At 40.9% G+C, this 27,371-nt stretch overlaps 2 protein-coding genes across 2 annotated transcripts in view; one reads left to right on the top strand and one right to left on the bottom strand.

Annotated features, from left to right (window-relative positions):
• Positions 1-1,006, bottom strand: part of Nhe3 (Na[+]/H[+] hydrogen exchanger 3) — an 81,020-nt gene extending 80,014 nt beyond the window's left edge. Inside the window, exon 1 of the mRNA XM_089249258.1 lies at positions 516-1,006. Within this exon, the coding sequence (XP_089105384.1) occupies positions 516-777 (262 nt within the window). The 5' untranslated portion in view covers positions 778-1,006. The remainder of the gene's footprint in view (positions 1-515) is intronic.
• A 7,972-nt stretch (positions 1,007-8,978) lies between these two features.
• The window catches only part of stck (LIM zinc finger domain containing stck), a 50,717-nt gene continuing 32,324 nt past the window's right edge, over positions 8,979-27,371 (top strand). The window contains exon 1 of the mRNA XM_089250214.1: positions 8,979-9,151. The gene's annotated coding sequence lies outside the window, so the exon portion shown is untranslated. The remainder of the gene's footprint in view (positions 9,152-27,371) is intronic.

Raw genomic sequence — 27,371 nt, 5'->3', positions numbered from 1 at the left:
TCTGGTCCAAAGCCCGAGACCCACCTGTTCCCTCCTAGTTGTAGCCCTGGGGGCCTGCAACCCTCTCATAAGATGGTCTCATGATGATATCTGATATTTTTCGAAAGCATGTAAATCAGCAGTTCCTTTCCTACATGAAAGACATGACTGAAAGTACCAAAGTGGTACTTTGTCATGTAGGAAATTAAGTACCTTTCATACCTGTATAAAAAAAGTAATCTCACGAAGTACCAGCTGGTACTTCCAGTCATGTTGGGGTTCCCAAAGTATCATTAGCCCAGGAGCTGGATCATGCTTAGACAGCTATGTTCTTTCCCCCCCCCCCCCACATAATTATTCACGAATATTTCGCGCAGAGCCGTGCCATGCCTTCTCGAGGTCCCAGGGCAGACTTCTTCTTGAGGCCGCTTGAAAGAGTTATTATTATACAAAATAAATGTACATTTTTAGCCCCCACTCCGCACAGTTGGCTCGAGCCTGATTTCGCGTTAATTGAATAACAAGACTCAACTCACCATATATGATTGCCAACCCAGTCTCGTGGAGGTAACGAACCCGGCCTCTCTTGAAGAACCATATCGTGCACAGGGTGAGGATGAGCAAGAAAACGTACACCAGTATATTGAGGCAATCAATCTGATGCATGCGCTTGGCATTTTCGTCCAACTTGACATCGTAGGGGACCGAAGCTTCGACTGTGACGAGGGTGAGGAACGAAAACGTCGCATAAACGACAACGTTGTTCAACGTTTTCATAGACGTGCCGCATGTGGCCATAGTTCGCAGTTACCAATCTCCACACTATTGACCGGTCCACAGGATGAATAAACAAAGAAAAATAAAACGGCACGTGGAGGAAACAAGAGATATCTCGGCAGCTGGATCTATCCACTGCAGCAAAGCGGGGGAGGAAAGGATCAAAAAAATGATGCTTTGTACACAATGTTTCTCATACCAACATCTGCCCTGATGACTAATCCCCCATACTCATTGCGTTTCCGTAACATTCGAGAATCATGGGAGCTGTCGGTGATGACAAGTAAACAACACGGCCCTTGCCCCGCCCCCTTTGGCAGGGTATTTACGTTTCGACTGTAGTGACCATACATCACGGAAGTTCGTTAGCTCTGTGGTTCGAGTCCCAACTAGAGTATGATCAATTTCTCTCTAACAATCAATTATAAATTGAAGGTATAAAACCTTCAATTAAAAGATCCAGGTGGTGGGATATTCACAAGTTAGGTAGTTCAAAAGCAAAGGACTTTGAGCTTTTATCAAATACGGGACATTGCTGAGAATTATGGTCAAAACAATCACAAATTTTTGCCAAAAACCACTAAAATATTTTTATTGTCATCAAAAAAAATTCTAATTTTGAATAAATTATGCGATCATATTCAATGAAAAATATTTTCTTCATTTTTTTCCTTGAGACTTGCCATCTTTCTATTTTTCTGCTCGGATTGAAGAAAACAACTATTACACAAGGTTGGGCATGGTTTGTTTATTTACGTTTGGGGTCTGGTTCAACTTGAGTGTGGGGCATGCAGCTTGTATACCGTATTAAGAGTAATATAAGCTTGTATGTACGTACGTGCATTAAGAGTAATTTAAGTTCGATGGTGTGATAAGTGTTTCGTTATCTTTTTTTGTCGCCCACGGGCCCCCTTTGTGCTGTATTTTCTTCTTGTGTCTCCGGTGCAGGGGCGTCTTAAGAACATCCTGGGCTACCTTCCCGGAGAGACGTTTAATTTCAGAAATTTACTCTGTTTCCCGGGGCCCAGTATCAATTTTAGCTGCCTTCTCCCAGTAATTTTAAACGGAAAACACTGAGCTCAGCCCCCTTCGTGATTCAGTGCCCGAGGCACCGGACCCATAGCTCCCACAAGGGTTGGGGACTGACCATTACCTCCTAGCATAGACGTATGCAGAATTTTCTCGAATGGCGGTTTTCAGATTTTTTTCCTTCTGGGGGGGGGGGTGTTACTTTTTTCCCGCAAAATAACACTATAATTTTGGCTCCGGGGGGGGGAGGGGGGTTAGGATCCCCCCCCCCTCCCCCCTCCTGCGTACGCCAATGCCTCCTACATACATGTATAGGAAGTAATGGACTAAAAAAACAATAGATGTATCTAGAAGGTCATGGACTGACAGGGTTCCAGCCCGGAGCGATTCTTAATTTTTTTTTGCTCTTCACACTATAAATTCACTATAGTACGGCCTGTGAAAAATCTAATCAGGGTCCCACCAAAGATTCTAGCCTAGGGCCTTGCTGCGGTGTTTGAGGGTGATTTGACCTGGACCCTGCCAACCCTCCTCTAGTTTTGACCCAGAACCAGTAATATCTTAAAACATCGGCGCACCGTACACGACCTCACAAAAATGTGATGTTTGAAATTTTTCGAAACTTTTCCTGGTAAGGCCTCAAAAAATATCACTAGGTTCGGGGGCCCCCCATGATGCTCTTAAGGCCACAAAAAATCAATTTTCTCGGGGGCGCCAACGATGTTGAGAAGACCCTTCGTAGAACCTGTGCAAATCCACAATAGATTAACCTCACTGAACCCGTCGGGAGATCGACTCTCTTTGTTAAATTTTGTTGAATGTAAATTTACTCAAAAACAAATCCACAAATATTAAGAAGGTGTATCTCTCCCTCCCTCTTGGACAGAGGCATAGTCACAGGAGGTGGTCTGAACCAGCGCGAAAAATTTGGGAAATTAGAGAAGAGCAGTAAGAGGGGTGAAGAAACTCCGCCTCTGCTCCTGGATCGGGGGGGGGCGGTCATGGATAATACAGGATGAACACAAGAAGAAGATATGGTCCGAATGGGCTATCGGCAAAAGAAGGTAAAAAGAATAAACACTGCTTCACGACTGGCTCTCAACCTGGGGCCATACAGTGCCGTCTTAAACGCATAGTCCATTCCGGGCACATCACGGGGGGCCTCACAGATAATGAAGTTTTTCGAGATTGAGCATGTTAATGTTTTATCATGCATTTTTGGATAGGTAGGAGGCCTCAGGGAAATCTCTTTGCCTGGGAGCCCATGATGTACTGAAGACAGCCAGGGAATATTCTGGGGGGGGGGGGGACACAGCCAAAAATTAGATGAAATGGGGGCGATGACAAATGCTGGAGGGGGCCACATAGATTTATGAAAAATAATGGTTCTAAGTAAAATATGGTGAAAAAAAATGTGACTATACTTTCAGAATCCAGCCATAGCGTCCACATACAGCAGCCCCGTGCCCCTAAGATGAGAAATTTGACGGGCCCCCTCGCTCATGATTTTATAGTGGAAAGACAAACAATGGGCCCAAGGGCTAGAACCTTGTCAGCCGTGCCCTTGTGGAGCCATGAATCTAGCACAGATGTCCATCAAACCAGGGCATGTGGATCTCATGAGAGTAAGGTTACCAGATTCGAAAACAGAAGGGAGGACGCGCGCACTCTTGTTGACGTATCTTTCCAAATTTTCATAGAAGATGGCGCTACTATACTGATAAAAGAATTGAGAACCACAACAACAAAACTTTTTACCGACTAAACAACAAAAAAGAGCAAATAGCGATCCGTCTCCCTCTGTTTAAAATGAGTTGTCCCCCTCCCCAATATGTTCAGTTTTATTGCTTTGTCTGAGGCAAGGTGAGCGGTTTCCTTTGGCGAAGAACGTGTCTTTTGTTGCATTCATTGCCATTTTTGAAAGCTTGCATGGCCTGCTCTACTGAAGTAAACATCCCCCTCCCCCACTGAAATACAGGGCATTGACTGTTGGTGAATCAATAATGGTATGCTCAAAATGGGTGTTGTGGTTTTCTTCTTCCAGAGCTGTTTTTCGGTCTGTCTTTTTTATATTATTCGTGGTTAGAATAGTATCTGCCCTGTGCTTTGAAGCAACTTGGCTTCTTGTAGCCTATTTGGGAATTTAGACGGCGATTGCTCAAAGCGTGTAAACATGAGTGGAAAAACACACACACACACGTAAACGCTCATATCAATGAAGAGTGAACATCATGTTTTAGAGCAAAAAAATTAAAAATAACTTCGGAAACCTGAAAAGAAGACCAAACGATCAAATTTTCTAAAACGTAAAAGCAGGGCCGCAAAACCGTAACTAGTGGGGAAGCAAGCGGATCTGGTGCTCCGGGCGCTGGACCAGAAGGGACGTTGAATTCATCTTTTAACTGCTTCTTCTACATGGCAAGAGGCGCCAAAATGTCGGTTTGTTCTGGGGGACAAAGTATATATGGTTGCTGCCCTGCGTAGAAGGGCACTTGAAATGGCATCAAAAAAGAAGAAAGATGTCCTCTTAAAGGAAGACGTCAGGGACGGCTTAAGTGAGGATGCAAGCAGTGCCGTCTTAAAGCATAGGCCCAACCTGGGCGCGGCGCGGGGCTTCAGGCGAAGAGAGACCTCAGATAAATGAGACTCCTGGTTGAAATTTTCGAGAATTTACTTGGTAGGGCCTCAGAAAAATCAATTGGCTCGGGGGCCCATGATACTCTTAAGACGGCCCTGCGTGCGGGGGGGGGGGCGGCAACGTAGACTTTAGTTAAAACTTCAAAACATTTTAAAAATTTCATACAATAAAAATTCGCATTACATCACGCTTTTGAGTCATACCTTGACAACGGAAATGTTGAAAAAACTTGAGGGAATAGACAGGCCCTGGGCAGCACCCGCCATAGTAGACACATTATAGCTGGTGTTGACCTGGGACCATAATAACAGAAACAAGAATGTAACTTATCAGGAGCGGCTCGAGACAAAATCTCTACCCGCGCGGGACATATTTTTCTCGCCTCCTGCCTATTCGCTTCCCCCTTGCACGGTTAATTAACAGTGTGAAAAAATAAAAATGGTAAGAGGAAGGGCTGATAGGGCTATTAGCCCTACCCTTATGGGGACCATGTCCCTTTCCTCGCCCTGTCATCTCGGATTTATTGCTCTTGAAAAATGTCCAGAACCGGCCCTGCGGAGATCCATGATGTTGAGACGGTCATGTGTAAGAATGTGCCTGGCCCAGGGTACAAGAAATAAATCTTATTTAAGATTAATAGAAAAGATTTATACCAGATTTTTGTTCATTTATAAACTTTTTTTTGATTAAATTCAATTCGATAGGTAGAAAGAGTCTCTTTTTGCTTGGATGAGGGTAGGGGCCCTGGATAAGAGGGGGGGCTTTCTGTCAAATCGAGCACAACTCCGGTCTATCGTCATGGGTAATTTACTACCGATTAGGTTGTGCTGGAAGTGTGAGTGAGTTTACTTAACAATCTGAGCAGTGACGTCGGAAGTATTTAGAATGTGTGGGTGCTCGTCATGAGTATTATGTCGGGAATTTGATTTCTGAGTCGTTTTCTGTGGGGCTTGGAACCGTGTCACGAATTGGAGTTGGGTTGCTCGACATCCCCGACACCAACGCCACTGTCTAGAACGGTGTCGCGGGTCACTAATGTGCGGTAATTTGAGAATTCTATGGGTACTCAGATCCACTTCACAAATTACCGTGGGTGCTCGAGCACCCACAGCACCCCCTGCTCCGACGCCACTGAATCTGAGTGCGTATATAGGGCTGTGTGTGAATTTTCATTTTCAACACTGCCATCCAGGGGCGGTCTTAGGGCAGTGCGACCGGTGCAATTGCATCGGGCGCTAAATGAGAAGGGGCGCCGAAACCTGAGAAGGGAGAAAAATGGGAAAATGATTTCTACCCGCTCTAGGAGGAGCGCCAAATCCAAGGTAAAAGGGCAGAAAAAAATTCGACATGATATGTTATGACATAAAATATCGCTGTTCCTTTGAACGCATCAAAACGAAAAGATTGAAACAAAAGTTTTTTTTAATTAGAGGAAGTCAGGGACATAAAAAGGTCCCGCTCGGGTAGAGATTTGTCTCGAACCGCCCCTAAGTGCAACGTGTGTGTGGACTTGAAAATTGTAACAAACCGTAAATACACAACTGAACGTCTTTTCGGATTTTCATGGATCTTGTTCCAGATACCCGGTGAGTAACGGTAAAGCTTTCTATGAGGCTCCTAGACAGTATCTCTGGTAAGGTGTGTGCTTTCAAGAAACTAATGAGGAACGTATGTTGGAAGTTCAATTTGAGTTTTTTAAACAGCTTTGTAAACCAGATTCTACAATCATGGACCCCCCACCCCCATTCTGTTTTTTAAACTGAAAAAAAGTGAGGTGCAAAAATTGCTTTATTCCATTGGAATCGTTTGGAATCGTTGTCCTTAAAATATGCTTCATAGCACAGCACTGTTTTACATCTTGCTAAGGTACTAGGTGGGAGAGAATTGCACGCTATCGTTGAGATTAAAGCCGAAGTCCCTGAGGTTAAAAAAAAATCTAGAGAGAAAAATAACCCCTTCTCAGTGCCGTTTTAACGCATGTACTTACCCGGGTAATGTTTAATTTTTAATGTTTTTAAATCAAACAAGTTGGGTTTTTATTCTTTTTTACAAGTTAAATGGTGGTAACCCCATTTTAGGAAGAAAGCTTGTCCGACTTCTTCGTCCCTTAATATCCAACCAAGAGGGGGGGGGGGCGATGGGGACGATCACCACACACCGAGTCTAATAATATGGTAGAATGAATGTGTCCCGTACTTTACGGGACAGTAATGACTATCAAAAATTGCCTCCTCCGACACATCACTCTGGATCCGCACCTGGGGGGGGGGGAGTGCTGATTACTGTTTTTGCACCGGGCACAACTAGATCTAAGACCGGCCCTGCTGCCATCTATATTTCTAATTGTTAGTTAAGTGTAATGATTGAATATTTTGTACAGTTGTAGGTCTGTTGGTCTCTGTGGCGAGACTTTTTAACGGGGGCTCGCATTCACGCCTCGAAAATGGGAACCACAGGAAAATAACTCCAGCCGACCACCATTGTGGCGCCGGTAGGGTTTGAACCCAGATCCTCGCGATGCGAGTCCGTTGACTATGACCACTCGGACACCACAGCGGCAAGACGGGGGTGGGCTACGAGAAAAAAATATGATTCAAAGAGGGCGATGGGCTGCAAAAAGGTGAGAAACACTGCTTTAGACCAAGGGTCTTCAACGCTAGTCCCTCTGGTCACATTTGGCTTCGGAGCTTTTTGTCGTGGCGACGAATTGATTAAAACTCAGAATTAATGAAGGAAATAATTGTATGACTTTTGAAACAAATAATTTCAGAATTTATGAAACAAATAACTTCAGAATTTATGAAACAAATAATTTCAGAATTTATGAAACAAATAATTTCAGAATTTATGAAACAAATAGCTTATAAAACAATGGGAGAAATAATTTCACAATCAATAAAAGAATAATTGCATGCGATTGGAAAAAAATTAAAATTAAAAAGTAATTATGCATGCATAATTACTGAGAGAAATGATTTCAAAACTGATTTTTGTCCCTGTTTAACTATGGCTCCTTCTATTAAGATGTCACTAACTAAATTGGTAGCCCGCGGGCTTCGTGGGAACTTTCAACTGGCCTGCCGTGTCTGGAAGGTTGAAACCCCAGATTTAGACCAGGGCTGGGTAAATAGCAAAAAATAAAAATCTAGGCTCCAGAAAAAACATTTTAGGCTCCAAAATGTAACGGAATCTTAAATCTACTTAATGAAAAAAAGGTCCAGAATAATGCATCTTTCAATTTTTTTAGGGCTTAGTGGCCCTCTTTCATGTTGGCAGATAGGCTGCTATAAATTCCAAACATTGTGTGTTGCTCTAAGCCTACAATTTAGTAACTATATACAAAGACCATTTTAAGCTCTAACGGAAATTTTTTGATCGCCATGGTGACCTGGTGCCTGGGATTTGTCGAGCCCTGCTTTAGACAATTCCATTGCCCCTATAGTTCGGTTTCCGAAGGGACGATATCAACAACTTAAAGAAAGCAGTAGACCTTAACTTGAATAGGTAGTTAGACTTGAAAGTCTATGGGGGGGGGGGGGCACGATGATGGTGATGATGTCAATTCATATATATACGCATATACATTCAGGGCCGTAACTAAGCAGGTGCACCTGCACAGGGCCCACTTGGAAGGGGCGGTCCAGAATGAGCCTAAGTTCAAATTCTTGCACAGGGCACAGGAATGGCTAGCTAAGGCCCTGTATACATTAGATCAGTTGGTTCCGCTTTGACACCGGGGAGAAATGCCCCCCCCCCGTATTTCCGCCTATGCAGTAGACACAGTCCGTGCCGTCTTATCTGATGTGCCCACCCGGGGTATCAAGAGAAGAGGGGCCTCAGAAAAACGAGAAGTAGTTGAATTTTTCGAGAATTTTCTAGGTAAGGCCTCAGAAAAATCACTTGGCCCGGGACCCATGATGCTCTTAAGACGGTCCCGGACACAGCTATCACAGTACACGTGGTTCTCACAAGGGTGGGGCAGACAGGGTTCCAGAGTCCACTGGGGCCCAGGAGTATCAGTTTTTTTTTTGCGCGATATAAATCAACTACAGAGAGGCTCGTGAAAAGTCTGGCTTGTGTAGTCCACCGAAGGTCTCAGCCTTGGGGCCCTGCTCCAGGATGTGGAGGAGGGAGGGGCGATGAAGTTTATTGGTGGCCCCTGTGGTTTGAAGTCTGGACAAAGAGTTGGGGGGGGGGGTATCCTTGAAGATGAGGTAATCATCATCATCTCCCCCCCCCCTCCCAATCAGCTGCGGTCTCCTCTTCATTCATAAAAACACCAACACTAATCCCCGCATCCCACACACATCTTCCGCCGAACTACGAACAACAAACGCGCAATAATAATAGCAAATTTAATTATTGAAAACGCCCAGCTATATTAAATTCCAAATGAGGAATTCATGGATTCTTCTTTTTGTTTTTGTTTTTCTTTAGGATCCCCGTCCCCGGGCCGTTATTTTAACCAGGGGTCAGAGGTTGCACTCTTTTCTTTGTGTGTCTCAGGGCGCACGTATACACACGTCGGCCCCGTGCGCGCATCCTCTCCTTATATGTCAAAGAGAGTTCCGTGGGCGCCGAAGAAATGGAGCAATTGCCGCTTCATTATTAAAAATACACGCACCGCCGTTGCTCTCAGGGGAACACCCGCTACATTTGTTTTGTTTTTTTTGTTTCTACCCGTCCATATTATAATACCGTGTGTGTTATCGCCGTTATCTTTTTACGGTAAGTGTCTATTTTTCTCTTGAGATAACGGTTATCGTTGTTCAAACGTTGATATCACCTTGGGATTATTTTCTTCTTAAAGGTTTCATGTTTCCCATCCTTGGCGGGCGCTGGGTGTCGACCGTGTGACATATGTAAACAAAACTCTCCATTTCGCTGGTTTATGGTGGCTTATTTGCGACCACGGTTGTTCCTTGCTGTTTTAACTGAGGTTAACGCAACTTATCGAGTCTCAGATTCGGTTTCGATACCCGGGGTAATTTTTTTCCCGGGGTATTTCAATATTTCTGAACCAGGTGACATGCACTTCATGGGTGCTGACAGGGTTCCTGCCCAGGGTCGTGTCTCCCAGACAAGGTTGGAACTGGCAGGGCTAGAGACAATTCTTATCATTTGTTTGCACGCTATGGAGAAGGGCCCATTATTCTATGGGGGCCAAGTGATTTTTCTAAGGCACAGCCAGGCAAATTTACATGCATACTCCTCGAAAATTTCAACTATATCTCATTTCTCTGAGGCCCCCTCTCCTCTCGAGGCGCCCGGCTGGTCTGTGCGTTTAAACAGAGCCTGTATTATAGGCACGGACCAATGCTCCCCTCATGGGGGGGGGGCGAACAGAGCTTCAGCCCTGAGCCCAAGACAATTGCCATCATTTTTTATTTTTTCATGCTATAAATTCACTACAGAAGAGCCCAGTGAAAATTTTGGCTTTGGGGGGCCCCCCTGCCAAAGATCACAGCCTCAGCCCTGCTCCAAAATGTGGAGCCCCCTGTACACTCCCTACCTCTCCCCCTCAAATGAACACTATATATATTGGGGGAGGGGCATAAGGTTGGAGCTGATAGGGCTCTAGCCCTGGGGTACAAGAGGATTCTCATCATTTGTTTTTCACACTATAAATTTATTGGGGGGGGGGGAACATGAAAAGAGTGCTTTGGGGCCCACCAAAGATCTCAGCCTAGGAGCCCAGCTCCTTGAAGTAGGGAGCCATGCCTAAGGCCTGTTTCTCACATCGGCAAATGGAGCATCCATAGTCTGTATTATAGGCGCAGCCCATGGTCCCTATACCGGTGTAGCAGACATGGCTCCAACCCAGGACTCCAGGAAAATTACCATCATTTTTTGTTTTTCCATTTTACAAACTCACTATAGAAAGGCCAGTGAAAAGTCTGGCTTTGGGGCCTGCCAAAGATCCCAGCTTAGAGGCTTGCTCCAGGATGTGGGGCCCATGTACGGGTCCCTCGCCCCCCCCCACTCCTCTGCCTCAAAAACACTATGTAAGGGCCTCGAAAATTCATATTTGCATGAGGGGTCCAGACTAATGAGGAAACAGGTTCTGCTTCTGCCTGGAGCGAAATTTTGATTTTTTTTAAATTTTATCTTTTTTTTTATTGTAGAGAGCTGGACCCGCAGACCCAGATGGGGGGGGGGGGTTATTGATCACTACTTCCCGAAGAATTGAATAATATGGGGGAAAAAAATATGTCTGTCCTATACAGTACGGGATGATCCAAGGAACCCAAACAATAAGTTGCCTCTCCTGACACATTGCCCTACCCCAACAGTAAAATTTATGAAGTAAATCTCTTGCCGCCCCCCCACCCTAGGCTGGAGCCCTATCAATTTATGTGAGGACTATGATAGACAAGTCTGTCGAAAATCCCAGCTTAAACTGAAATGTTTGTCTAGCTAAAAGCAATGGCTGAAAGGTTGTGTTAATTTATGGCATAGCTCATATGTCATAAATTGATAAGGTTCTTGGTCGAATTAGCAAGAGTTTACTGTACAGTCAATGCTTGATTTCACAATCCTCCAATTTACAAACTGCATGTTTTTATGAACTAGCCTTCTGGTACGAAGGTTTTTAACAACTGGCTGATGGGAAGATGAATTCAGGAAGTAAAAGGGCAGAGTGACATCTTCTTTAGATAACCTTCTGGTCCCAAACAACTTTGGTGATATGGCGATAGATAAACTATATTTTTGCAGTACACTCAATTATCAGCATGTGATGAAACTGCTGCATTACATGGAGAGTAACTTACATCTGCTGCATGATAAAAAAACGTGACCAGATGTCAACTACACACCATCCAGGTCACGTGTTAAGATCCACTACTGTGTGCATACTTATAACTTGAGATCGTGCAGGTGTAATTAGCGCTGTTTTCATGGCTTGAATCGATTGAACGTTTACAGCTGTATCTCCATATAAGAATGCAATGATCTATCACAGAAACTAATTATATACATCGCATATATTGGACTTAACTATCCTCAAATTTTAGGCAATTTAATCATTGTCAGCAAGATTATCTATTAATTACATCTATTTCTGCAGAAACGCAATCAGCATACGATTTTGATTTTTATTTACAATGGCCACCATAATACGCGATTATGCCACTGCTATTCCAAATTTTTCACTGCTAAAGTAGTAAATCTACCCATTGTAGATGTATTTTTTTGTGATATGAATAGAGGAATGAAGACATTTCATCTAAACGAGGTCTAAAACCATGGTGGCTGGACGTCCAGTCTCAGCAACTACATAAGTTGCAGTGCAAGAACCTTGACTGATTATTTAACCACAAGTAGAATGTGATCATCCTAAGTTACTGTTGAACACAGGATGCTCCTAGCGCCGGGAAATGATCGACGAATGTTGTATTCAAGATTTCTAGATTAATCATTGTTATTAGGCCCAACTGCCCTAAATCTATATTTATATTTTGAAGTTCATGATATTGGTATATGGATGATTGTTAAACCACTATTCAATTTACTTTAGCTGCCTTTGTCTGAAGTGGCTCTATGTTACTTGTTATTCAATAAAATTTCCGGACACATTGATCCTTTGTAAACACTTCGATATCTCTCTGAGAAATGTGAAGTTGGATATGTCAACTACAGGTTTCTAAAAACCAGTGTGGACTGTATGTGCTGATATTAAGAGCATCACAAATATTTTATACTTGTGGGTGGTTGTTTTGAGTTTTACATTGTAAATTTTGATTTCTGAATTAATTCTGGGTGCCCAGGCCTTGATCAAAAACACCACACAAAGCATCCCCGGCTCTAAGGCTACTATTTGATATAATCACGCCCATGGCTCCCAGCAGAGGCCCTACTGTTGTGGGGGCCATGATCATGCCCCCCCCCCCAACACTCCTTCAAATCCATGAAGCTTACGCTGGAGTCCCAATGTTCTTCTCTCTTCCTGAAAAACGAAGAACCAGGTTCACCTTCATTTCAATCATTTGCTCGGTTTCAAACTTCCCTGAAGGGTAAAAGCAAATGCATCTTGAAATCCACATCTCCAACATCCTACTCAGGAAACATTAACACTATCTAGCCGTTCCGCAGCCCACGAGAAAAACACATGATAATAACCGAGCATCAGTCAGTCTTGAAAAATCATAAGGAAGTCTTGGAACTTTGCATTCCATTGTTACTTCCATGTTCTTGTTCGCGCATTCACTTGATTGATCACCTATGCAGGCAAAGTTATGTAAGACAAAGCACTGCTCACTGCTGTGGTGGTCAAGTGGCCATAGCGATGGACTCGCATTGCGATGACCCAGGTTCAAACCCCACCAGCATGGTAGGCTGAAGCTGGTTTTCAGAGATTCCCAGCTTTGAGCAATGAATGTGAGCCAATACATCTTACCACAGAAAGCAACAGTCCTACATTGATACAAATATTCAATCATCACACCTCACTCACAGTTTGAAATTTAGGTTGCAGCAATGAAAAATCAGACACAACACCAGATAGGTACAAAGATTGTTAGGTGCACACACTTTGTTCCAGACTCTGCTGTGAACCTGGGCTGGAAGAGATCTCGACAACAGGATAAATAAGTGTGGTGGTAGAGGCCTAGCATTTGATGATTCATTCATGTATAATGTTCATTCAGGTATCAAGTGGTACACATTCTTGATGTACTCCAACTGAACAATATGTTGAAATGAGCACATTAAATTATGAAAGAAAGAAAAAATAGAGAAAAACAGAGTTTCTAGTCTTTTATTTGTCTTTAAAGATTTGTTGTTTAACAACATGGTTGAGAAAAGCAAAATATGACTTGTAGAATTTTTCCAAACTAATTTCTCTCACAAAATTGTTTTCTCTAACTTCGAATTATCTCAAACATTAAAAAAAATTCAAATTAAACATGAAATTTTAACATTAAATTCAATAGAAAACTCAAGGGGAGTTTGTAAGAGTTTGAATTAACCAATTTCTACTGTATTTCAATCTAAAATATATATTTATATTTCCATTATTCATTTTAGTTACTGAAAGTTGCTGGCTACTTGGTAATTTATCATAGATCAGGGTTTAATGAGATAAAATCAGTCATTGTGCCTTCGAAATGTTGAAAGAAACATTATTATGGACAGTTATCTAAAAAAATATGTGGCTATTAGGATATTTGGCTGACGTCTAACTTTTTTTCTTTTTTTCTGATTTGTCAGCCCTGTAAATTTTGCATTGAAATTTATTCATTGGCAAGTCTAGAAATTTCAGATAAAGATGCTCCAAAATTCCATTTGCATATCTCACTTTTGCTCAATGAGGACTCAGGTGTTCTGCAACATCCAAGTTCCAGTGCCTCCAGGCCATGTTAATACTCAGGGTAGCATTATTGGTAAATTGAGTAACAAATATGGATTGTCCTCTTTTGAAGTAGAGAAATTTCAATCACACTGTTAAACAGCTTTATGTGTTAAATTGTGTGTGCAATAATTATTATTGGCTTTTGAGTTTCAAACAGAATTTTTCAATGTGAAAACTAGAAGTTTTTTGTGTAGATAGTCATAGGAGGATTCATTAAAATGTAAAATTGAAAAAAAAACAACAAAAAAAACAGTAGTTCAGCGTGTAACAACAATTTATATCTTTTTGTGTTTGCAGAATCAGTTGAATATTACTTCTTACTCTGAGAGATTTTGATAATTATGTACATTAACAGACATATAGAGGGTTTTATCCACTGCCATCTTAATGCATGCAGCCACTTGGTCCTCAAGAAAAAAAAGACGCCTCAGAAAAATTAGATCTAGTTGAAATTTTCAAGAGTAGGCTTGTAAATTTGTAAGCAAGCATTTTTATACAGGTAAGGCTTCAGAAAAATCACTTGGCCCGGGGATGGGGCACGATGCTCTTGAGACAGCCCTGGTTGTATCTACCAGTATGAATTGGTAACACTGTCAGAGTATTTGTGAGTCGTATACCAGGGCATGATGAATTTTTTTTTTAAAAATGCCAGCCTTAAGAGCTGGAGCCGAGTGGTGTGGTGGTAAGATGCTCGTCTACCATCGTGAAGATTGCTGTCATGGTCCCAGGTTCAAAACCCAGGGGAGAGTATAGATAAGATATTTTCCTAACGAGCTTAAGGCAACCACCGATAGATGGTGCCAATAGAACGAACTTCATTTCCAACATTACTGGCAGGAAATTGCAACATAGCAATATTGGTGCTATGAAGTAGCCTTAAGAGCCAAGATTGATTTGTAATCTCAAGAAAAGCAATCCTAAAAATTCTTTTCCTATGCCCCAAAGCAGAATATGTTGAAATCTGTGACGTACTTCGCAGAACAATCAGTGCTACTGCAGAACAATTTGGAAGAATTTTAAAAAAAGTTTTGTTATGGGAATGTTTTACTACAGAACATTTCCAGTCAGCCAAGGGTTCATTGCAGAATAATGCAAAACATTCTGCTTTGGGATTCCTATGTTAAAAGACACTGTCATGAAATCAGAAAATTTTGTGTAGTCTCACAAACTTCCATTTACCAATCGCATACAGAAAATTTTAGACTCCAATACCGATTTTATAGTCACCTGGGATTTGTCAAGCTCTGCTGTATACTTACATCCTCTGGCAAGTGGGGGTCAGGAAATTAGTACACCATGATGGCCAGTGCAGATGTGGCTATTGTGAAAATTCTCTACTTTTACACGAAAGGTTGGACTACGGTGTGCAAGTCAATTTTGTTGGATTATTGCTCCCTACTTTTCTTTTCTGAGTGTGTAATCGCAGATCTTACTTGTCAGTGATCTGAGGCTTTTCATGGGGAATTCATGCATGTCATAACATATGCACACATTCAGACAGGATTGGTAATTTAAATTGGTAGATACAATATGTATCACCCTGTTGTGTATGAATATGACTAACCCTGTTTTATAAGATTTTTTTCATGGTCATCTTTACTTTGATACTTCTGGTATCCTGGCCAAACCATTCCACATCTCCAGAAAACTTGATCATCCCCATAAAATAAAACCTACTTCTGCTTCCACTGACTGCTTTAAATACAGCTTCTTTCCTTATATAATTGGTGAATGTTTAACAAACTCCCCAGTTCTATTGTCAACAGTGCCGTCTTAACGCATGGGCCTAGCCGGGCACGGCTCGGGGAGCCTCAAGAGAAGAGGGCCTCAGGAAAAACGAGAAGTAGTTGAATTTTTCACGAATTGGCCCGGCAGGGCCTCAGAAAAATCCCTTGGCCCGGGAGCCGTGATGCTCTTAAAACGGCCCTTGATTGTCAACTCCCCCACTATCACTATTTTTTTGCACAGTATCAAGCAATATCTATGTTTTATTCAACCGCATTCTCTTGTGTACGCCTAGGGTCAAGAATATTGTATAAATAAATATGTTAGGGCTTCAACCTTTCAGACACAAAAGCGGGCCAAATTGAAACTTTCCCGTCCACAGGCCACCAACACATGTAATTTAGTTACATCTTAATAAAAGGGCCAACTGGGGCCTCGAGTTAAACTGGGGCAAAAATAATTGAAGACTTTTATTTGTTCTGAAAGTGTTTCTTTTATTAATTATCAGTTTTGATTAGTTCTCAAATAATTTTTTTCACAAATTCTGAAAAAGTTTTTGATTAATTAGTGATTGAAGTAATTAATTCCTGAGCTTAATTTTAGTCTGCAATCACTTTAAATGGTTCTTTAATTTATTATGGAATTGAAAATGAATAATTTAAATTGTTTTTTCCTTCATAACATATCGTGAGAGAAATCATTTCCTTCAATAGTTATTCAATTATTCTTGTACTGATTGTAAAAAATAATTCCTATCAGAGATTACAAAAGTGTTTCTCTTACTGATTGATAAGTTATTTTTTTTCACTAATTCTGAAATTATTTCTTTCAGTAAAAAAAAAAGAAGAAAAAATTGAAATTTTTTTCATTAATTCTTGAGTTATTATAAATTTGTTCTGAAATCAATTTCTTTCATTAATTCCGAAATTATTTCGCTCATTAATTCTAGGATTAATCATCGTTTTTCAATGTTTTCAACCATTTCCTGAAAAGGCTACGACAAAAATTTCCGAGGATGGAGCCCGTGGGCCATGCGTTGAATACCCCTGCGTTGGGGCCATGAATACAGGATGTTTCAAAAAGAATTACCCGATGTGAAATGCGTATATTTCGAAAAATATTGTACACATAGACACTTAAGATTAATTAATTTTATATTACATGGCTAATTATAAAGTTTTTTTACAAACCAAATTAAAGGTGCTCAATATGTTCACCTTGGGATGCACGGCGTATGTCTATACGGTAGTGAAATTCGTCCCAAACTCTTGCGAGCATGTTTGCATCCACGGCCAGTGTCGTCTTGACGCATGGGCCCACCAGGGCAAGGCCCGGGGCCTCAAGAGAAGTGAGGCCTCACAAAAATGAGATCCGGTTGAAATTTTCTAGGATTTACCAGGTTGGGACTCCGGAAAACCACTTGGCCCGGGGGCCCATGATACCCTTAAGACGGCCCTGTCCACGGCTGCTGTTATGCGTATCTTCAGTTCGGCTACTGTAGCTGGAAGGGGAGGCACATAAACGTAGTCTTTTATGAAGCCCCACAAGAAATCGCACACAGGTCCGGCGATCTTGGAGGCCAGTGATGTTTACGTGAATCGTCAGGTCCCTTACGGCCGATCTGTCGTTTAGGAATGCGATTGTTCAAAACTTCTCGAACGTCCAAGCTCCAGTGTGGTGGTGCCCCGTCCTGCTGGAAAATGAAATCATCCGAATCCGTTTCTAACTGTGGGAAAAGCCAATCCGGACAAATACTGAAGTGGCAGCTAAAGGAAGAGCGTTAGCGGTACCTGTCGGCAACTGCGTAAAAACTTGAGATTTCCCTCTTTCTACCTATACATTATTCGATCAAAACGGATTGAAAGCTGAATAGTTATTATTTTTTTTTAATGAGATGATTCTTTTTGAAACACCCTGTAATATACATACACTTACACAACACGTTCCGACATGTACCGATTCGTTAGAAACTCCTCGTTACAAAATTTTTTTTATGAAGTGCATGTTCGGTTAAGTAGCAGTAGTGCATGTGCAGCTGGACTTGAAAAATCCCAGGTGCCATGGTGACTTGAAATGACATTCTTTTGTGCCCAAAATTTCGTGTGTTCTCTTGCTTGATTGAAGTCTGACGTCACGTGAAAATCAAACGTGTCGGTTTCTTTCAAACCGAGCACACTCAGTTCTATCGCCATAGGCAATTTACTACCTAGTGAGTCGTGCCGGAAGTGTAAGTGCGTATACCTAACACTCTGAGTGTGTATCTAGTGGTGTGTATGATTTTTCAATGCTGCCATCTATATTTCAGGAGTTAAGTGTAATGGCTAAATATTTGAACTCTTTGTAGGCTTGTTGCTCTCTGTGGCGAGACTTTTTAACCGGGAGATCGGCTCGACTTCAACCAACCACCACCACCACTGTGGTGACGGTAGAGCTCGAACCCAGGTCCCTCGCAATGCGAGTCCATCACTATGACCACTCGACCACCACAGCGGCCTCGGGTCACGAAGTACGTGGAAAATTGACTTTTTTTTGTAGGTTACTTTTCTTGTGGGTGAGAAGTGGGGGGGGGGGGGTCATGCTTGACTTCTAAGAAATTCGGCTGCAGCGTAAATTGTTTCGATTTGGCAACCCTGTAGTGCAGTACCTCGCAGGGAAGGTTCGAAAAAATGACATAAGGCTAGTGGCTTTTCATGGCAATCAAACTTTCCTCACCCGTGGCTTCCTTGTGATAGTCAACGTTGCTCTGGGTTCCACAGAATAGCCAGTTTTAGCCCATTCTCACTTTGAGAACCACTGTTAATACCAAAACGAGCTGGCAAAACATTCTTGGGCCGAAACAGCTCCACGTTGGTTACAGCTATGCTGCTCTATCTCTAGTATGGTGTTAGCCGAAAAGGGACATTTGTCGGAAGAGGAACAAGGAATCCAAACTTGCTGAGGGATTAGGCCAAAAGAACAGTAAACTGGAAAAATGTTGATAAAGAGCGGAAAGATCCTTTACAAAAAAAAAAAGGAACCTAATTTTTAAGAATTTAGTTTCTGTAGAGACCTGTACCTCAAGAACCAGATGCACTCAGGTTCCTCATAACTTATGCGATATCTGACCTCCCCGAAAGATAATGCAACTGGAAAAGATTTAGTCCGGCCTATCTGTAGAGACTTAAAACGAGAGCGACATTTTTTGGAAGTGCGGGAAAGGAGAGGTATTGAGATATGAATTGAGCATTGAATAGCAAAAGAGTTAGATAGCATTTCAGAAGTACTGTATTTAATTGAGGTTTTTTTTTATTCACCCACTCGCCCTTTCTCCTCAAAACGATTTCGATGTGTACAATTCTACAAGAAAGAAAGCACCGTCATAACAAATCGGACGTGAAAAATGTCGCCCCCGGTAAACATAACGCCATAGGCGGCTGCCTCATGCCTGGTGCTGGTCCTGACTGACACGTATTTTTTTCCCTTACATCACTGAGCTATAAGTAAAGTTTACTTATAGCTCAGTGCCTTACACATCTAGTTGCCTATCTATATTCTCCCAGACGAAATATTTTTGCCAGTGAGGCTTTTTTGGATCACGTGATATTTCCCTTTTTTTTTTTGAGGGACATACAAGGTAACCAATATGTGCGACTTCCTGTGCGATTTATGAAAGAAACAAATCTAAATTAAAGAAACATAGGAATTAGTCGTTTTTTCTTCTTTTTAATGGTAGCTAGAAATTTCGAATTTTTTTTAACTTCAAGTTATCGATCTGCCTGTTTTTCCTTCAAAAAACGCTTGATTAAAGCTGCGGAATTTCTTCAATGTAATTTATATGGGCCATAATTAATTTCAAAACATCCTAAACTATATGGATGGGTGCAATTGGATAATTTAAGATAATACGGAGACATTAATTCTCATTTTCCCGCTTGAGAAGATGTAAATAAAAGTTTGAAATCAAAGTTATTGCATGAATAACCATCTTAAAAGTGGGTCTGGCTCATTATTTTATATTTAATTGTCTAGACTTCGTATCTCTAAGCGAGCTCAATATTTCGAAAACCAAAGATTCAATTCAATTTTTAAAATTATTGATGTGGCGGAAAACCCCACTAAATTTCCTCATTTCTACGCTAAAATTGGAAATTTTAACATTGATCTCTATGGGGATCATCCAGTGTATGTACCTCAGGAGTGATGCTGATGATTATGACGTCTAGTGAAAAAGCCTCATTATAATTCTTTCCCTTATATTTGATTTGGTACCCCGCATTAGTCCAACTATAGCTGGTGTTGGTACGGCCGTCCCTTGTACTATGATGTTTTTGAGACCAGGGCCACGCCGAGATGCTTGGTCAGTCGGGGCAAACACGAATTTTGGCTTCCCTTGTAATTTTTTAAACCCTTCGCGTACAAGTTTTTGGCAACAAATTTGGATTATATCTATTTGACAAATCGGCAATAAATCTGGTAGTGTTGTCCTAACCTAACTGCATGCTGATAAAGGAAGAAGGAGAAAGAAAATGTATATATATATGAGGGCTGGAGAAATCCCAAGTCGCCATGGCAACTAAAAAATTGATATTGGCGCCTAAAATCATCTTAGTGTAGTTACTAAATTGCAGGCTGAGAGCAGCACAAAATGTTTGGAATTTATAGCAGTATATTTTCCAACATAAAAGAGGGTCACTGTGCCCTGAAAAGTCAAAAGAAACATTATTTTGGACCTTTTACTCCGGGTAAACATTTTTTGGAGCCTAAATTTCTTTTCTGGTGCTTAGATTTTTTGCGATTTGTCCAGCCCTTTATTTAGAAGAAAAGGAAGAAAAAAAAAGAGGGGGGGGGGGGAAGAGAACACAAGTATAATAGATAAGTAGATAAGAGATTTTATACAGTACATTTCTCTTCTCACCTTATGTGATCTCTTTCGCTCTTACATGTATGTAGTAGAAAGATATATTTGTGAGCAAAAGAAACACTAACAGGTGTATGGAAAAAAATGGTGGGAGGCGGGAAACAACTTCGGTTCATAGGTTTGCAATAAAGCTTTGTGATGATCAGGAGAGAAGAAAGAAAATACAGGGAACTGGATATTGAATTTATTCCACTGGCGTTTGAACGAAATATTTTGTCCTAATCTTAAAGGGTTAGAGGAGACATTTGAGGCTGAAATTCAACCCCCCCCCCTCTGGTCTGCGGCACCAGAACCCCCTACCCGTCCCATATTCCCCAGTTGTGGCCCTGATTGAGACGGCCCAAGACATTTTTGTGAATACGTGTAATCCCAACCGTTATTCGCATTGGTAAATTATGCGCTTTATTGCATGAACCCTCAAACACGTGTAAAGATATTTTGATAGTCATTTTCGACTTAAAATCTTCCCAAACAGAGCTTTCCAAAGCTAGCGATAAGCGTATCGTTTAATGATAAGCAGAAGCTAACGTTTATTTTTTTCTGTGTATATTATCAGCGTGCTAACAAGTAGTTTAACGATTAAAAACATCCTCGTCTTCCTGATAACATGGCTACTGTTGTGCATACTAATACCGTACTTACGCTGGTCAAACTGTTTTCAATTTTTGCTCTTTTTTTTGTCCACAATTGTTTGTTCTCGAAATTTTAATTCAGGTGAATCAGCTCATTCAAGGTAATTGGAGGGTGAAAACGCGATCCATTTTCACGATATTGTTGAAAAGAATGTGAGCAATGCGATAAAATTTTTGGAATACAGATAAAATTCCTTTTTTTTGAATAAATTTATTTTCTGGTCTCCTCTAGCAGATCCAAGTGTTGCCATCTATGTGGACGACCGTAGTACGGTACTACTAGTACCGATTGAATAGACGTCTGTGTTATATCCTATATCCAGGGCTCGGATTTTGAGTACATTTACGTTTTTGCATTAGCTGCATTTTTCTGCTTGTTTGCACTCTTAGGGCATTTTTTGGCAGGGTTCGTACGGTGTTTAAAAACTCCTTAAAAGGGTCATTACTTGTCCTTTCCCTTTTTTTAAATGCCCTTAAAACTCCTTAAAATCCTTCCAGCTGTTTCTAAAGAAAAGTCATTATTCCCCCCCCCCCATCCTGGAATACTTCCTACTACGGTTGATGATGAGTAGTACTTGATGCTGAAAGAAGGTCCCTGAAAAAAAAGGACAAAAAAGAGTAAGGCTCTTTGGATCACGTGATATTTCCCTCTTTCTTGAGGGACATACAAACCGTGGACAAGGTAACCAATATGACGACTCAACAAATCTAAATTAAAGAAACGTAGAAATGGATCGGTTTTTTTCCCCCTTTTTTTGACAGGCGCTAGATATTTCGAAAATTTTCTTGAAATTCAAGGTATCGATCTGCCTGGTTTTTGCTTCAAAAAATGCTTGATTAAAATTGCGGAATTTCTTCAATGTAATTTATGGACCCATAATTAATTTCAAAATATCCTAAACCATATGGATTGATGCAGTTGGATATTATACGACAATACAGAGACATTTTCATTTTCGTGCTTGAGAAAATATAAATAAAAAGTTGAAATCAATGTTATTGCATGAATATCCAACTCAAAAGTAGGTCCGACGAATTATTTTATATTTTATTTCCTGGGCTTCGTATCTCTAAGCAAACTCAACATTTCGAAAATCAAGAATTCAAATTTTAAAATTATTGATATGGCGAAAACCCCACTCACTGCTCAGCTAAGAGGCCACACCTTTTAGCTGAGCAGGTGACCACTGGCAAAGCCTCCTAGAGGTATCTGGGAGGCTTTGCCACTGGTCGGACTCCAGTGGTTTCACCCGCTTTTGATATGCTGAGAAAATAATTTGCCACTAATTTTTGATGCATTTACATGTGGCTGGGGACGCAACCATATAAACAATGACTGTTTTTGAAGATGAAAGGGAATACAATGACCACGGTGTAAAAGTTTAGTGACTAAATTGCCCGTGTTTTGCCGTATTATAAGTACTTACGGCGTGTACAAATGTGTGCGCTTTCTGGGTCTCTCATTTTACTGGTGCGTCTAATCAGCACCTCCTAGAGACAGACCTCTGCACTGTTTGCCATAAACGTCATTCAGACTACCTAGCAAGTTTGCCACATTTTGAAACAACATCCTATTTCGTTTCTTATTTTGGCGTAGAATCTTCCTGATTGGCTCACAAATACCGCATAGTGATTGGATGTGGGGCATAGAAATCGCCAATTCTGAGCCCGATCATTTCTTTTCTTCACAACGGTGATACTGGCACGAGCAGGGAATTTTTGGCCTGAATACTCTGAGGGAAAATGGACTACTTACTGACGTCACAAGCAGACTGCGGAGGCCTTCTATCTCTAGGAGGTGCTGATCCAATACATGATACTTCAGCTGACCGTTATGTTGTCAGATACTCTGTTGGCAACTGTTGAATCGAGAAACTGCTTTATTTTTCTTTACATCGGTTTTTTTTTTCTTTTCGCTTTTTTCCCTCCCGCCGGTTTGACGAGTAAAAAAATGTATATACAGTATGTATAAAGTACAGCAGCCGAAAACTTTAATGCACTATGTGCATCCTCCCGGCTCGAGTAAACCCCGCCTGCGCTATGAGCATACCCTAACACAATGTTTACGAATGCAGTAACAGCTGGTTCACAGTTTTTTCCAATGTTGCGAGAACCCGGATTCAATCCTCTCAAGCGGTACCTTCCTTCCTGATCGGCTGAAGTTGATATTGTATGGTTTTCCAACTTCGAGACGTGAATGCGAGCTGCTCTCCCAATCAATGAAGTTTCTCCATACAGGGAAAACTGGCTAAAACATTCAAAATTTCACGCGTTAAACACACAGGATTTATAACTTTTTTTTTTGCTTTCAAATTTGGAAAGCAGATGGCAGCGTTTCTCGATCAATTAATCGTAGGAAACACTTGGTACTTTCCGGCATGCATCAATTCGTTATAAATTTCTCGAATGAATCTTTATGAAGTGCATGTGTGGTCTAGTAATAGCAGTTTTTTCGGATAGGTGGTAAATTTGGAGAATGAGTGGTCAAGAAAATTAGTTAAACGGGAGAAGGGCGGGGCAGAATTTTTACAGCCTTCAGGCGGCTAAACCATTATAATCAAACTTGGGTTGCCGTAGCTGTTGAGATGGGTCGTGCTATAGCGTCTAAAGATACGAGTGGGCTCATCAAGCGATAAGGATGACGTCATAGTGCTCGGTAATGACGAATATACGTATGCTGGCTACGCATTCGCTGTTATACATAAGCTATTCTAAATTACAAATACAACGCCACAACAGGCAAATTGCCCAACGAGATGGCTGACTTAAGAACATCATGGATCCCCGAGCCATTTTTTGGAAGCCCTACCTACTACTACTACACCACACATGCACCCGAGGAGCGTATTAACAGGAGCGTATTTATGGGGGCGCTTAGCAAGCTATATCCCATGGCAGCAAGTTTGGAGGTGCGGCACGTTTGAGGAATGAGTGGTCAAATAAATAAAGGGAGAAGGACGGCAACATTTTTTTATGTCACAGGCGGTAAAATCATTTATCCACTTTTGACTAGAGAGCGAGGGACTAGGTCAGTGAATGACCAAAATTGACGAAGAATGTATTCAAGCATGTGAGCGACCAAAACAGTGTGCAAGCATGTGAGTAACCTAAAAATTGACCTAGAGAGCGAGTGACCAGGCCGATAAATGACCGCCAGAGTGGCCTAATGCGTGTGCAAGCATGTGAGTGATCAGAAATGTGTACCAGCATGTGAGGATAAGAAATACGTGCAGGCATGTGAGCGACCGAAAAAGTATGCCAGTATGTGAGTGATAAAAAGAGTGAGATAGAGGGACTAGATCATTGAGTGACCAAAAATGTGACTTGAATAATGTTTAAGCATAGGGGAATGATCAAAAGATTGTGTAAGCAATGGCGTGACCTAGAGAGTGAGGGGTCCACGTCAGTGAGCAACCAAAACATTGACCAAGAAAGTATGCAAGCATGTGAGGGGCCGAAACAGTCAGGCAAGCGTCTGAATAATCAAAAGAGTGACTTTTTGAGTATGACCAGATTAGTGAGCAACCAAAAAGTGGCCTAGAGAGAGTGTATGAGCATGGGAGAGACTAAAAGGAGGACAGAGAGTGTGTATGCATGGCAGTGAACTAAAGAGCTAAAAACCAGGCCAGTGAACGATCAAAAGAATGATCATAAAATGATCAAGAAGGTGACCAAATGAGTGACTTAGATACAGAGGCGTATTTACAGGTACCGGGGCTAAGTGGGCTATAGCCCAGGGCGATTAATTTAAAGAATAAATGGGTCTAGAAAATTAGACTATAATAATGGGTGAAGGGCGGCAAAATTTGTGTAGCCATAGGCGGCAGAACCATAAATCCGTCCCATTCTAAACCATTATTTCTTAAGGCTTTTGCTTTATTATTTTCTGTTTTTGATATTGGTACGTGGACTCCTAGATACGCTCGTCTTTGTGAAGGAAGTGAAATTTTAACGATAATTTTTTTTACGATTTCCGAGGCATCGTCGGCCATTACCAGACTCACAATTATGAGGCCGCTAGCATTTCTAGGCTTCCTGGGTCGTACGAATCCACTTATGAGCCCGTTATCAATCCATTTGTTGCACTACTGGTTTCAAGGGCGTCTCTACGATTTCGGTGAACTGAGCTTGGACCTGGGCATTTTTGGGACCTTCTTGAGCCATCATTTTATGTACAGTATTTCTGGGGAGAAATCGTCATCCAAAACCGCATATCATCACATAATACACGGGGAATGCTGAAAATGATCTATTATAGAGGGACTATATAAAAATATAAACACACAAACATTAATGAGAATTTGGAATTTGTTAAAAAAAAAGATCACCATCACAAAACATTTCCATAAATAATGGAAAATGTGATTCCCAAATTAATGAATAATAATTCCGGAATTGAAGAAAAATAATTGAAAATTAATGAGATGAATATATGTATATATTTTCAGAATTCATGGAAAAAAATAATTTTGGAATTTGCTAAAATTCTTCCAATTATTTGCCCCCCACCTCCGTGCTTGATTCAGAGTCCAGTGGACTCAGGCCTGGCTGGCCCACCTATTAAAACGTCGTGGTTTCACTAATTTCGAAAACTAAAAAGATTTGGTTAATCAGAAATATTTAATAATAACTTTGAAATTTAAAATAGACCGATGGATCGCCAAGTTCATCGTGTTGTTGATTCTGGGTCGTGGCTATAAAGGTCAAGAACCCGTTTCTTAATGTAATATTTAGTTGTTAATTATAATTGGAGGGGGGTTCAGATTAAAGTTCGCAAATTGACTCTGCCCTGTAATTTTTTCATTTTAAATTTGTTCGTAAGCACCGACGCATCAGATAAATATATATTAAATAATAATAATAATATAATCTCTCTCTCCTATCTACACATGAAAGTAGAAGCCACTCCCACGGAACTCTCAAATTGCGTTGGCGTAAAACTCTTCAGGAATTGGCGACTGTTTTTTTTTAACCCCCGCACGTAAATAACCCTTGACATTCATGATTGTCCAGCAGTTCATTCTTTTACCAATTCGTCTCTTCAGAGAGCGTGGCTCAACTTGGTCTTTATATAGGAGATTTTGATATCAATTCTGAGTGATCTACAAAATACCGTGGGTGCTCAAGCACCAAGGCCGCAACTAGGGGGGAGGAGGCGGGTCTGGTGCCCCGGGCGCTGAACCAGAAGGGGTGCCGAATTCACTCTAACTGCTTCCTCTACATGCAAGGGGTGCCAAAATTCCGACTTGCCCCGGGTGACAAAGTATCTAGTTGCGGCCTTCTCAAGCACCTCCGTCTCCAACGCCACTGCCCGGAAAGAACTATTTATATAATGATGTTTCTGCGAGAAATTTTATTAATTTTGTGGGGATATCTTAAAAACAAACTTCATGTATAAACAGTTGGGATATACGTAATTTCAAATATCTATACCAAATGGATGCGTTAAATACGAAATTTTTTTCATTTTTGATGAATAAATACGAAAATTTGATTTTTACCTCGAAATCTTGATAATTTACATCTTTTTGAAGCGAAAATAGGTAGTAATTCTGCTGAGTACTCAAATTCTAGAAGTTTCAACCAAGTACAGAACTTTAATACTCGGCCTCGTAATTAAACTATAAAAAAAAATTGTGTCTTTAGTTAGTTCGGTTTTGGGGACGGATGAATAAAAAACATTTTTTCTTGGCAAGTGAATGCAAAATATTTGAATTGGAATTTTTTTTGCGAATGAATGCAAAATTTCTTGTTTGAATTTGTTTGAGGATGAATGCAAAATTTCTTGTTTGAATTTGTTTGAGGATGAATGCAAAATTTCTTGTTTGAATTTGTTTGAGGATGAATGCAAAATTTCTTGTTTGAATTTGTTTGAGGATGAATGCAAAATTTCTTGTTTGAATTTGTTTGAGGATGAATGCAAAATTTCTTGTTTGAATTTGTTTGAGGATGAATGCAAAATTTCTTGTTTGAAAAGTACTTTTGCGGATGAATGTTAAATTGTTTGAATTGAAAAATATTTTTGCGAAATAACACAATTTTTTTTATTTGAATTTTTTATTTTTTTGCTTCGGGTGTTGTGAACGCGAAATTCTTGGTTAAAAATGTTTTTTCTGCGAAGGAATGTAAAAATCTTATCTCGATATTTATACCACTGGGAATAAATGCGCAATATTTGCGTATCTCGTATAATGAGTTATGATAGAGAAGTCAATTTCCCTGATGAAATAAAAACTTTTCACGTTTCTGTAGGATGCCCAAGAGGTTGGGATCTTGGCCTTTTTTATCGCGGTGATCGCCAAGCGCGTTCTCGATGTACGAACTTTTTGGCGCGTTTGAATG

The sequence above is a fragment of the Pholcus phalangioides genome, unplaced genomic scaffold (assembly GCF_987345545.1).
Source record: "Pholcus phalangioides strain wild (caught in Gottingen) unplaced genomic scaffold, Ppha-v1.0 ptg000022l_1, whole genome shotgun sequence".
Lineage (NCBI taxonomy): Eukaryota > Metazoa > Arthropoda > Arachnida > Araneae > Pholcidae > Pholcus > Pholcus phalangioides.
The sequence above is the reverse complement of the archived record's forward strand: the minus strand, read 5'-3'. Positions and strand labels throughout refer to the sequence as shown.